The sequence below is a fragment of the Chelmon rostratus genome, chromosome 12, assembly GCF_017976325.1.
Source record: "Chelmon rostratus isolate fCheRos1 chromosome 12, fCheRos1.pri, whole genome shotgun sequence".
Lineage (NCBI taxonomy): Eukaryota > Metazoa > Chordata > Actinopteri > Chaetodontiformes > Chaetodontidae > Chelmon > Chelmon rostratus.
In genome coordinates this window covers 10,467,032-10,481,373 of record NC_055669.1, presented here as the reverse complement: position 1 = coordinate 10,481,373, position 14,342 = coordinate 10,467,032, and the positions used below count along the sequence as shown (strand labels likewise).

At 40.6% G+C, this 14,342-nt stretch overlaps 1 protein-coding gene across 4 annotated transcripts in view; it reads right to left on the bottom strand.

Annotated features, from left to right (window-relative positions):
* Positions 1 to 3,887: 3,887 nt before the first annotated feature.
* LOC121615103 (SPRY domain-containing SOCS box protein 4-like) overlaps positions 3,888 to 14,342 on the bottom strand; it is a 72,682-nt gene continuing 62,227 nt past the window's right edge. For all 4 annotated transcript variants that reach the window (XM_041949279.1, XM_041949283.1, XM_041949280.1 and 1 more), the window contains exon 3: positions 3,888 to 6,055. In XM_041949279.1, the coding sequence (XP_041805213.1) occupies positions 5,928 to 6,055 (128 nt within the window). In that variant the 3' untranslated portion in view covers positions 3,888 to 5,927. The remainder of the gene's footprint in view (positions 6,056 to 14,342) is intronic.

The following is a 14,342-nucleotide window of genomic DNA, read 5'->3' as shown; positions in this document are numbered from 1 at the left end:
ATTATGCAAATAACTGGTTGGTTGATCCACACAAAATCAACGGTCTGCTCCACGGATTTAGTATTGCGCCTCTGTCACATTGGGGACTTACAAAAGGCAGATTTAAAAGAAAAGAAAGGTAGAAATCAAAGAAGCAGAGGTCAAGATGATTTTTTTGTCCTTAGTATAAGATGCCCTGTGCAGGAAGAGCCAAAGTCGTCTCCATCTGCTGAGAAGACTGAGGTCCTTTGGAGTGTTAGAAACATTTTATTACTCTGGTTGCATCTGCATCTTTTATGCAGTGGTCTGCTGGGGCTGTGAAAGCTCTGAGAGGGACAGAAAAAGACTTAACAAACTGGTCAGGAGAGCTGGCTCTGTCCTGGACCTGTGGAGGCCCTTAGCAATTTTCCAAAGTCCATTTGCAATTAAAAAAAAATCCATTGGCAATATATTTTTTTACAGTCTTTTTGTATGAAATGTACATAAATATAGACAACTTTTTATTTTGTTTTCTGTATATTCCTGCTACTATAGCTTGCTGCCTGTAACACCCTAATATCCTTGGCAGGGCATTAATAAAGTTTTATCTTATCTTATGTCTTATTTTAATTTATAAGCAAAGGGGGGGAAAAGCAAGATTGCAAACTGAATCACTGAACTATTGATCACCCAAACAAGACATCTGGAAAATTGTGGTGGACATTCTTCTATTCTATTTCCTCACATATTTTATACATAACCATATTTTGTGTGTGTATGTGTGTGTAGTTTCCTTGTCATCTCTGTTTATTTTCCTCTTGCTTCAACTCATCCTTTTTCTCTGGAAACCAGCCACACACCTGCTCACGACTGCTGTACCAAGCTGTGCTTTGTCAGAGTGTTGATTAATTGTAGGAGCTGAGACACTGTAGTTGTAGTGTATGTGAATGAGTGCGCGCGTGTGTCAGTTAAAAACGACTTGTTCTTGAACCATGCATTGTGTTCTTCATTTTCTATCATTACTTCCTGCAACGACGGGACATTTTCCTTTGTATCGGTACAGTGAGAGTGCTGTAGATGTGGCACCTGAGCTTGAGCCAAAACAGCCCATGCAGTCCCAGGCGGTGGCAGTCATAACAGTTTTATCTGACAAGTGCGTTGGCTCACTCATCCATCTTTGCAACTCATAATGTTTGTTTCTCTCAGCACATTGGTTGACAACTGATGACAGAAAGGCAAAATATTGAAGCTCATGACTGCTGTTTGTTCCGCTATTTGTCGAACTCAGAAATACTTGGAAAGCGTTGTCGTTTTTTATCCTTCACTCCGAAGGAAAACTGCCTCCCCCAGGAGAGAAATGTGACATGGACCCTTTTCACAGCTCAGCTTCCTGTCAGAGGCCCAGAATAGAACTTAAGTGCAGCGTTGTTGCCTTTTTCCTGCTTTAGCGAGCATCAGGGTTAAACGTTTGAAATGAATGCAGCAGCAGTGTCTTTGTGAGCAGCATGTGGGCAGGTGGAGATCCGGTAGATCTTTTCCTCAAAGGTTACGGTCAAATGCTTTATTCTTTTATATTCTTTTAAGTATTTTATAGATTTTGTTAGTTTATAGGTGCCTTCATAGCACATAGAGTACTCATTTCAGAGGGACATATTAGACTTTTTACTCCACTGTGTTTTTGTGACAGCTATAGTTACTTTATCCTTGATGTTAAACAAATATGTTTAAAAAATGTGATGTATTGAGATAGATTGAGGATAAGAGTATATAACGTAGTTCAGCTCAGCTCCATTGTAACATACAGTATAATACAACAACAACAACAAAGTGGGCCATTATTCATAAAGAGTCATTGATAAGTATACAATACATATACAACTGTGATACTTTATATTTACATCTATATTTGAATATAAATATATATATTTACCACACAATGTACTGTATAGTGTTGAAAAGGGCTGCAACTAATGAGTATTTTCTTTATTGATGGATCTTCTGCTTATTTTCAGATTAATCTTTTAGTCTATAAAATGTAAAAATAATAAAATAAAAAAAGAAATAGTGAAAAATGCTCAACACAATTTTCCAGCACAAAGGGACGTCTTCAGATGGCTTCTTTTGTCCAACCAACAGTTCAAAACCCAAAGAGCCTTCAGTCACTACGAAAGATGAAAAAGAAAAGCAGTAAATCCTGACACTGAAGCAGCTGGGAGTGGGCCACTTGTTTGACATTTTTACTTGAAAAATGATTGGAACGATTAATCAGTTATCAAAATAGTTAATGAAATTTTTTTTTGATCGACTGATCCATTAATTGACTGCTGAAACACGACTGTTGCTTCATTTAGTTCAGGTAACGTTTTGAGTTTCAGGAAGATTTGGCTTTTTATTTTTTTTTTTTAGAAAACAGTGGAGAGGTGGACATGAGAGCTGGTTGTGATTTGCATCAGTATCTCTGTACCTTTTCTGGTGCGCTCAGACACACATTTCAATAAAAGAAGTGGCGAGACCCTCCAATATCCAGTCAGTGTTTGAGGGGATGGGAACTCTCAATCAGGAAATATCAATTGTTTGTTTATAGTCTTGTTTTATATCTGTACGATGAAATAATACAAGCAGCAGAGAAGGAAGGATGCTGTGACAGGAAGTAATCAGTGTTTGATAAGAAGCTGTATAACATGAGTCAGCTATCAGGTTAAAACATAGTTTGTTTCAGCATTGTTCAATGGGCAAATATAGTTTTACACATTTTAAAGTATTTTTTAAAGTGTGTGTGTGTGTGTGTGTGTGTGTGTGTGTGTGTGTGTGTGTGTGTGTGTGTGTGTGTGTGTGTGTGTGTGTGTGTGTGTGTGTGTGTGTTTGGTAAAGAGGCTCTCTGGTCCTGTTAAATAGTGAGTGTTGGATCCATCCCAGGCAGGATCGTGTGTGAGGCGGGGGCATCATTACACCGTCCGTCTGCTATTGATTCCTCAAACATCAGTCCCCTGTGTGTTTTGATATGGTGAGATGAACCTGATGGGACTGATCCCACATTGTGCAGTGGAAATATAAAGCCTGTAACCACATCAAGCCTCACTAATGTCTTCTTTTTGTCTCTGTGGTGCCCTGCGGTTTTTACTTGTAGACTCCGAGCGCATGAATATCTCTCTGGCTGAGTGTGAGCTGTATTTACAGCTGCAGGAGCTGATGAGCAGCGCATTAACTGTTGACTCTCTGAAGAGGAAATTGCACTCTTGACACTAGGGAGAAGTTACAGCCAAATACTTTACGGCCCAGTTTTCCTCGCCAAGGCCTCCCTCGGTAGATTAAATGCTCCCTCAGACACAATTAAAGATGCTGAAAATGTGTCAGGCTCTTTTGCATCTTGCTTTGTTTGTTTTTAAAAGTGGCCGATGCATTTTGAATGACCACAACATGTATATTTTAGTGAGGGTGAAGGGAAAAAACATTTTTCACACAGACATTTTTCAAATTCACTTGGCTTTTATTCACATTTCATGTCTGTTGACATCTCAACTGCACCATCTGTCCATACATTCTACTACTTTTCTGAATGATCCTTTGCTCCTCATCCTAACTGATGAAAACAGGAGGTAAGAACACCATCATCACAAATAATAATAATAATAATAATGATAATAATAAAAGCAGCATTGAAGAAAACAACTTTTGATTTCTCTCTCCCTTCATCGCCAGCATCTTTGTATTAAAATTACCTGAATGTAACCATCAATGATCAGTTAAAAAACAAACAGAACTAGCTTGTGATAAATAATCATCATCCTCAACATCATCACCACCATCATCATCATCGTCCTACCATCATCAGACTCCACACTCACAATAATATTAATAATAATAATATAGGATACAAACTCAAGTAAAAAAAAAAAAGTGACTCAAGCTTTTTTTAGGAAAGAAAACATTATTGGTCTACTGTGTGTGTGTGTGTGTGTGTGTGTGTGTGTGTGTGTGTGTGTGTGTGTGTGTGTGTGGACATGGACATTCTGAGCAAGAAACAAATCTGCCCTGCTACTGCAGTAGCAGTAATGTTCCTCCATCCCGCTCCAGCCTTTGTTATAGATCCAGTGAGACTAGATCTGCTCTGGTCCTGTTTATGTGTTTGTTTGTTTGTTTGTGGTCATTAAGACAGTTGTGTGGAGAGCAGACAGATTCTGTCTGGTACCAGTGAGCTACAGCAGGGTGCTACAACAGCAGGTGAGGCTCTTCTTACTGCCAACAGCATGTTAGCACTAGTTCCACTGCGACGGGCCATGACCTACACACACGTTCACACACTCCATGGCTTAGTATGAAATACTTTGGGTGTGACTAACATCACAATAGATCATTTAGTGTCTGTGAGGAATGGTTCTCAGTGCAACTTAACACTACTGTTTTGTCTTGTTTGTTTCTTTAATACTGCCCCTTTCAGGCATGCAGCTTGTTACATAAAAGTCATGACGGCAATGAGTCGGACATCCCATAACACTTCCCACACAGTGCTGCTCTTAATTTGATATCATCGCATTAACATTTAGGCTGTAGCAGCACAAAGCGTGCACATCGAAGGATTAAATGCACGTCTCGTTCCCTTATTAAAGGAGTTTCTTCCTACACAATTTTCTGCCAAAGTTTTTGACTGTTTTTTTTCCAACCTGATAGGTGCTCATTAATGTTACAGAGAAATAATTAATATTTGAGGGCAAGTTTTCAGGAGCACAAATTTAACACTTGATTATTATTTTCTATGCACAATGTAAATAGATCTGTAAATAGAATAACAATTAACAATAATTATGAGACCCTCTTCATTTTTCCACTTTAACTGTACAAGTTAATTGAATGGATGAAATGATGAATATCCTGTATATAAAAATGCTTTACATACAGCAGATAATCAAACCCAAACGTCTTACCATTCTCTACTTGTGCACAGTTGGACATTATACCATAATCTGCAGCAGGTTAAAATAAATGTTAATAAATAATGAAATTGATGAGTGGAGACCAGTGGTGAGTTTCTCTCTCTCATTAATTAGGACTAAAACGGCAAAATATATGTTAAAATCCATCACTGATCCACTTTTCTTCCTTCATATCGTTAACTTTTAGCTCCGCCGCTCCTTCCCACGCACTAGCTGCTAAATGCTGCATAACCTCAGTGAACATAGCCATAACCAACTTTTACGCAACCAACTCTGAATAAGAAAAAAGCTTAAACTGATGGATGTACCCATGTCTGAAAAGGGTTTAATTCTCATTAGATGTCAGCATTAAGCTGGGCATGCTTTATTTCTCTGACTGAACTTTGCCTGCACCTTACAGCCATGTTTTGATCTACTCTGTATGTGATGTGAGCTTTTGGTCGGGACCCGAGTCAGTCAGATAAAAATCAACATTAGTGCTAAAATCCTCTTGGACATCTGTGCTCTGCAGCCTGCCACCTGTGCTAGTGGAGACCATGAATACACACTGCGGTATCCAACAGCAATGATACGGTCACTGACTGTGTGTCAGAAAGGCCTCCAGGGATAGGATTAGTGTGCTTTCTCTGCGCAGTTTTTTATTCTCATCACTAGGTGGCGGTGGTTGTCTGAACACTGTCACCTCTCAACCACAGCGTGCCATCAGAGGATGGGTTTTCTTTCTGGATGAGTGAGACGCTGATGGGATACCATCATTAATAATTTATTTCAAGTCAAAAACGAATGAAAAAGCAGCTGGAAATCCAAAAGAAGCTGGTGCTGTCCTGTTCTTTGTTTGAAAGCCTGGACTTCCTCCGTCAGTTAATCCACCATCTTTCTCTCCATCCTTTTTTAAATCCATCTTTTGTAAAGCGATGGCGCTCTCAGTGTGGACATCCTCTCCTTGCATTCTTTAAATAATTGCTTTAATCCATCTTCCAGACTTTCTGGTGGTCTGCTTTGTGTCCATATACTCCCAGTTGGCTCTGCTGGTGTCAGTCACTGGTATTGGAGGTAATTTTTCAGAGACTGGGGCAGGGGGAGGCTCTCGATCTCCTGAAGCCGCTCCCGGCCCAACGCGAGGCGGGCCGCACGCCGACACAGGTCCATCAGAGGAAGAGGCTCGGCTGGAGAGAGGGACAGAGAGAGAAGGATAAAGTTAACAAGAGTCTGAGAGGAAAGCACATCAGAAAATGACTCGTGCATTGCTTGAAAGTGTAACTTGTGACTGCGAACGTTTGGTTCATGTTTATACTTGCACCTGGGCCTTTAATACATGCATAATACATCTGAATATCTGTTATGCATGAATGAGTGAGAAACAGAAGTAGAGGGGTTGAGGGAGTGACGGTGCACACCTTTAAATATTTAAACCTCCTCCTCACACACACTCGCCACCAATGACACCTGTTTGTATTGTCACGTTACGTTGAGACCATTTAAACCAAAATGCCACCTGTCATCCTGACTTTCCATCTACTTTCTAAAAAATATCTGGGATTTGGAGAACTAGCATGAATATCTATATTTGTGTTAAAAGCCCACGTTGCGCTCGATGCTGTGAGCTCCTGGTCAGCCTTTCCTTTGACCTTCATCTTCACGTCAGGGTTCAGGAGGTAACAGATACAGGAGGCTGTGGTCTGAGCTGCAGGACACACAAACCGCAGAGAGAGGAGGTGGAAACATGGTGCTTCAGGAGAGAGCTGTCTGAATCGCGTTGCTGTTGCTGTCTAACAGTCCATAGTCGTATGAATTCCTCAAGTGATGTTAATGAGCACATCCACCTGTACAATCCTGTGGTAATTCTTACCTACAAAACCCACAGACCGTACACAAACCTCAAAAAACAAAACCTCAAAATATATATGCCTCTATAGCCTGATCGATACATCAGCTAATTTTAGCATAGCACAGATAAGGGGTTGAGTTTCAATTGGCAGTTTCATTTTGGATCTGGTTCCAGGTTAGTAAAACAACCCGACTGGCTAAACTCTGATGCTAGCAACACTTTCCTTGTCTTTGCAACAGTTAGGTAGCACCTTGCTTTTCGATGCAGATTGTTGCTTTTGCCAGTTAAATTAAGGTAATGAACGATACTTCCACAGCGACTCAAATAAAACTTTTGGTTGCTGTCTCGTTAAGTCTGTGGTTGTACTCAGCAAAAGGTCGTTTGAGAGGGAAAGGAAACACCGCTCTGTACCACCGTTGGACATCTGTAGGTGGACTGAGTGTTCTGGAGTTCACCAACAGCGTCAACTTCAGTGGACTCTTTCATGCCTTTCATATCAGTATTTTAAGCTCATCAGCATCCAGGTTTAGGAGTCAAAGGCCTTACATAAAATAAACTGATCAAGTTCTGAAAAGTAAGCATGCCACAGCTGTTATTTCACTGTCTCATATTTAATTAAAATTTCATATCTTTCGCTACTCAGCTCACTTTCAGGTGAGACGAGTAGTGAACTTTAATTAGACTGCTACTCAGAGTTGTAGTTTCTGCCTTCTTGGACAGCAGTGATTACAGATGAGCTACAAACACTGAAAGCTAAACCCAGTTAGATTTGACAAGGTGTCAGAAAGGATTCAGTCTGGATTAAAAGCTTTCGAACCCCAAACCTGCACAGACATATTGCTATATGTTGTTGGCATATAGATCACAAGACATTGCAGTTGAGAAATTCTTGTCCTCAGCCTGTTCCCACTATCGCAAGTGTTTCACCTGGCAACAGAGTTAGATAATAAGTCTTGCTTGTCGAGAAGATAGGAGGAGGACATGGCTGAGTCCAGTTTTCCACAATCACAACCAGTAAACAACAAATAAACACACACTGTAAACATCAACTTTCTCATTTAGTGCTAATTATCTACTCTTTGTCCTTCTCCCTTCATTAACTCTTGAAAACTTGGCCTCATACTGTAGCTTCCTCCACACAGGCTTCATTGCATCATCAGTTTCAATTAATAGTAATGGCCATGTCTGATTGGCCTAATAACACAGCACAGCGAGAGAGGAGAGAGACACGTTACCAAAATGAACTCCATGATCCAACGACCCACCCACCCTTCGTCAAACCCTTCCACCTGAGGAAACACTCACACACTCAGGCACATACTGTACAGTACATGGATTACTGCACTGCATCGAGTGACCCCACCAACACAGCGGCACCCAATCATCAGCACACCAACTGGAACAATATGCAGGGAAATGGGGCAGAACAACAAAAGGAAGTAATTCAGATGGAAAGGTGGGGAAGAGAGAAACAGTAAATACTAAAGACGAGGGAAGGAAAAGAGAGAATCACGGTCAAACATGCAGATTAAAACGGCGGCGAAAACTATGATCGTTTGATGTGTAAATGCAGAAAACGGGCCCCTGTAAGTGGAAATACCCTCGAAGATAATGTCTTTATCTTGTGACAGGCTGTAATTAGTGGTATGCATCTTATTTTGGAGGTGTGAAGCGCTTTGCGAGGATCCTGAGTGACATTAGAGCACAGCTAGTCCATCACTCTGTCCCTCCCTGCTGCTCCTGGAAAACTACACATGGCCATCACCCGTTGTAACTCTGAACGTCCTCTACCAGCTGCTTCTGAAGCTGCACCACTGTGTGTGTGTGTGTGTGTTTGTGTATGCGCCTGCGTGCGTGCGTGCGTGTGTGTGTGTGTGTGTGTGTTCAAGGTTAAACCAACAGGCTAAAGGACACCCTGGCTTCTACACACATACATACAGCGAGCACACACACACACACCACTCATACATCCACTTCAGCTCAACACGTGTGTGTCCTTGCTATGTGACTGTCACATTAATGCTCATCCACACTCTCATGAAGCCACAGTTCTTCACTCGTGCTGATGACACGTCAGCACTGTTGATTTTCAGTTTGACCTCTGTTTGCCTCTCAGTTTCGCTGCCATTAGAAGAGCTGCTCTCATCACATTAATAGGATATACAGCAGATGAATGCTGTCGTATGGTGGCTGAGTGGCTTCAACATCAGATACAGTGAGCTGCAGATGCAGTGCAGTGATTCACACAGGTCATTTTGTGCACTCAATGGACCATTTGCGTATATTATGGCTGCAACTAGTGATTATTTTCATTATAAATGCATCTGTTCATCTTTTGACAACTCCATTATTCATTTAGTCTATTCAATTACAGAAAATAGTTAAAATGACAATTATAATTTCTCATATTTCAAGGTGATGCACTCAGATTGTTTGTTTTGCCAAACCCCAAAAAATAAAAATCCTACCACCTGAGAGGTTGGAACTTGGTAAGAGAGAATTACATGGATGTTATCCAGACATCATCACACTTCATTTGTTTTAGTTTTGTGAAGGGTTGGTTCACTGCCTATTGAATACTGACCATGCCATCCAAATTTCACTCAGTTGATGAGTTGAGGCTGGTTGTGAGGTATCAAAAAAATAAATGGTCATTTCCCTTTAAAGTGTCAGTGAAACATTGGGAATACTTTTTATATTTTCCTGAAGCTCTGCATTAATTGATCAATTAATCATTTCAGCTCTATTGCATATAAGCATATATACGATGACTAATAAAGAGCAACTCACAACAGGTCACAATGTTTTGGCCTCTAGCAAGCCTCTCATTAACAGCTCTAAATATAACACGCTGGTGCTAAGCTGGCTTTACTGCCACCCTGGCTGATGACCAGAGACAGAAAACTGTTTACTGACAACTTCTTTTGATTGGCTGAAGTCTGCTCTGGCTGTAAGTATTTGCACACATTTGGCTCATTAGCTACTCTGCAGAAAACCAGTCCTGGAACTTGGAGAGAAAAGCAGCTACTGAGTGGAGGGGTTAACTGAAACCACAGCGCACTGGATCCCAGCATGCCAATTTGAGCTTATAGAGGCAAAAACAGTTTTTCAGTCTTACCGAGTAAGCTCTGTGTGTGCATGTGTGACATGTGCATGTACATATGAAGGGGAGCAATTTTGCACCAAATCAAATTAATTCGAGCACACTCGTAGGATCTTTAGTGCTCCGTTATGTGGAGACAATTTCAGAAGACGAAGCTGTGGTTGCTGGGAAGAAGGAGCTACTGCCAACTGTCTTTCTCCATCTTTCTTTCTTTTATCCCCTCTGGAGAAAACAAGTAAAAAATAGTAAAGGTGAAAAGTAGACTTTAAAAGTACAAATTCACTACTTGGACCACAAAGTCTCTAAAGCCAAAACAGAGACTTAATTATCCTCCGTTAGTGAAATCAAAAGACCCTCAAACCTCCAGGAGGAGTTATTGCTGCCTCAAAGTGAAATGATCCAAAACAGCCCTGCTCTGTCTGCCAGATAACATCAGCCCTTATCTATAATGCATTATTAATATCTTCATAATGAAATCTAGCGATTACCTCACGTATTAGACAACGTCTCTAATCCTTTATCATGATGCATTAAGATGTCTTTTAACAACAGCCACAAAGCATGATGTTCATATGACTTTTGAGAACTTAAAACTTGTATTAAATGATTTTTTTCTTGGACACTTGGGGGCAGCAGACACAATTTGTAAACACTAACACATGTTATGTTGCCAATTTGTTAGCAAAGAGTTGCATCATTAGCATTAATTTATCATGTTCTCGGCTACCTGATTAATGCAAGTCCAATATTTACTCTTTTAGCTCTGTTTTGACCACCACCAGCTCCTGATGGAAATATGTGGTTCTTTCGGCTGCTGCTGATTCACCACTTTCGTCACTAACTGTGTCTATCTGCTGTTTGTTGCTGGGCAGCTTTTTTAAAATTAGTTTTTAAAAAGCTTTTTTTTGCTCAGCTGGAACAGGAGCAGTAAGGCTAGGATGTAAAATCAAAACAGTGAGCTGAAAGACTGAAAATGGTAGCGCTGAGGGGAACGGCAGAGTGAAAATGACCTGTGGGTTTGTCATAAAGAGACCTCTTTCACATACAAGTAGTCATCTGATCCACCATTAATGTCAAAAATATTGATTATGGCAGCATTAACTATTTTATTATTTACTATGACCTAAAACCCTCTGTATAGTAGACAGATGGATTATGAACATGTTAATTTTAATCTTGTACTTTGATCATGCTTTCAATACCTGTATATGTGTGTTTATCAGACATAATTGATGCATTAAAACACCTTGTACCATACCGTGTACTAAACATGTGTCACACTGTGTTATGTGGGTGTATACATGATGCTCCAGCAGAACCCAGGTGTCTACTCATAGTATAGTTCCATCCCCAGGGGATCAATTAGCTGTTCTTTAGTATAAGATTGAATCGTCTCCACATTAATCATCCGCTGCCCTTCAGATGTGTATAATGGCCTTGTATTGCATTATACAAGTAATTAGCTGATCTTAATACCTTCTATTGCAATACACAGTGCAGTAACAATAAGATTTATTCTTAATGAGACTATCATGTTATATCCCAGCATCTCCTCCAGTGGTGAGACGAGCTAATGAGGAGAGAAAGTGAGGATGAACTGATCAGCAGCAGGTCATTCACCCCTGCATCGTTACACATTCAGTGCATTATGAGGAATTACGCTTCAAAATTCTGCAGGGCTGAATATCATCACTGTGGGTAAATTGCTTCACCTGTAGTTCACCACCAAGATACAGAGGAACAGCCGGAAACTAAGATTATTGTGTTACTTCCATTAAAATAACTGTTTTCTCGGGCCAGATAATATCTGTTCTTAGAGTGCTGATCTCTCCCGAGCTGAACTGAAACTGTTAGCTAAAAAACGGCGAGGTGAATCCTGAATGACCCCTGTGGGACAACTGGCCCATTAGTGCAGAAAACAATTAAAAGGCATTATTAGAGATTATGAGCATGAATCATCATTATGTGCTTTCTTTACCTTTCAACAACAAGCTGTTTCCTCCACACTCTGCTGTGGATGATTCATTTATTTGAAGGTGGTGGACCTCTATGAATTTTGCGAGCAGGTTTGACGGATGAGGACTACTGGCCAATATCAGACACCATGTGTGACATGATCCAAGTTAGTGGCGAACTTGCTTCCTGATGAGATATTTTATATGGATATGAATTGTGACCCTGCATCTGCTGCTACGGGAACAAGAGCTAATAGGGGCACACGATGTGACAAGACGCCTATAATGAGATGCAGGGCAGCGCAGGATTTATTGTCTGTAGACAATGATAATGGGAGAGAGGGTGAAAATGGCAAAGGCAGTATCGCTTTTATGATGGAAGTAAAAATTGACCTGAGGGGAGGGCCAGGAGCTAAATAAAGCCTGACAGATGATGAGTGGGTTTAAAAGTAGAGAAAGAGTCAGTGGAAGAGAGGAAACGCTTGAAGTATGAACTGTTTTTGGACATATTTGTAGAAGCAGAGTGTAAGCTTCGATCTTGGACATTTGGTCTGGTCACAACTGGAGGACGTCACAGGACTGTAAAGCACACAAACACTGATACATAACCTATTTCCCCCTTTTTCAACAAGCCCACATAGTTTAATACTGTTAATGATTAAAGGCATCTGTCGCTTTATGCCAGTCAGCACTTGGCAGGACCTGTCATGCTGTTAAGTGTGTGCGCCACTAAGAAGTGGAAGCTAGCAAGCTAGTCTAACTAGCTTCTGCTATAGCTTTTTTTCATGACTTTCTAATGACAGCTTGCTAATGCTCACAATGATTCCCAAAGGAGGCTACTTTTTGGTCTTGTTATTTCATCACCTGATTGAAATGATTTAACTATTGCACCAATCAAATTAGGGTTCAGACCGTCCTGAACCCCACTGTCACTGCAGAAAAAAAATTAAACTTTTATTTAGTAGTTACAATGCTGACCAAATAAGGAACTCAACTGAAACAAGCACTGAGGATGTTTACGTATATACTGACTTCATAGCTAATTTTACTTTGAAAGAAATACAGAGTTGCGTGGTGTTAAATGCATTAACCAAAGAAGGCGGAGATGACAAACACAAGCCTCACATATAGAATAGTGAGCTCAGGAAAACATGATCCTCTCCTCTTTTAGCAAGTCTTCCTCCCTCCTTCGGCCACATCTCCATCTAATCTGTAACAATACACCTCTCGCCTCTTTCCTCCTGCAACGCTGCTTCACCAGCAGAGAAACCCCTCTGCCTGCCATATTCTCTACTCTGCAGCGCTTTTCCTCCCTGCCCTTCTTTCGCTCTCTTCTTTTTTATCTTTTCCCCTTTTTATAGTCTCCAAGGTCAGAGTGTTTGATCTTCTCTGGCACATTAGAAATGACTGCTGTTGGGTGAAAGCTGTGTTATCTTCGAAATGTCAACAAGAGACAGGGAACAGGAGTGTATTTAGCTTGATGACAATGCAGTTTTCATCATTATCCGGTTGGTTTTGGAAGTGCTTCTGAGCCCAAGAGGTTGAAGAATTTAGAGGAGCATGTAATCCTTTAATCCTTTAATTAAAGTCAATAAATATGAAAATGAACATAACTGTAATTACAAGGCTTTCACACAACAACAGCGGTAAAATTGGACTAATGTACAACTGCAGTGCTTGCTCATGAGCATGTGTACATATACACAGAATGATCTGTTAAAGGGTAAAATTACCATCAGCTCAATAATGTGACACATTTCACAGCAAGTGCTGAGCCTTTTCTCCCAATCTGATGCCACGCTAACCCACTGTGCTGTGTTTTCCTGTTAACATGAAACACATAAAAGAACAAACATTTACTCAAAGGAAATCCACAAACGTGTTGACAGGTAGAATAAACCGATGCAAAGAGCACACATGCATGCAAGGTCACGAATACAGGAAATCAAACAGACAAAGACACACATCTCCAAAATCAAAAAAGATCAGAAAAAACTCACATGGTGTAAAGTAAACGATGCATACAGAGGCTTTGAGCTCACTCAAGGGCAAATAAGACCAAGAGAGTCACGTGTACAGTTGGGTATTGACCTTCACTGCTTTTTGGTACCAACAGAAAAGTTGTTGTAAGGCTGCTTGTATTTAGACATTTAACAATTTGAGAAGATAAGCTTCCTTGGTTGAATAGAGGAACAGCCTTGCTGGAAAAACATGCTAATATTCTTCAAAGGTTTGGTATCTGCATCCGAAACGTAGCAAAAAATGTAAACTGATATTCTGCCGCAGTCAAATGGATTTGGCACGATAGTCTCTCTGCCTGACAGCAAAGACATGTTCCTACAGCTCCCATCAGGGCAGACTAATAAAAACGTGTTCACAGCTGTGTGGCAGATGTTAAAATAAGAGTTTAAGAGGAGACTCTCAGGATCTTCATGTTTTGCCTGTGTGTGACCATCAGGGCAGCTCTGAGCTGTACAGACACCACAGCTTACTGTCATCATAGCTACTGCACATTGTAGTGAACAAAAGAAAAAACAAATGTAACAGCATACTCTACAGCTAACGGT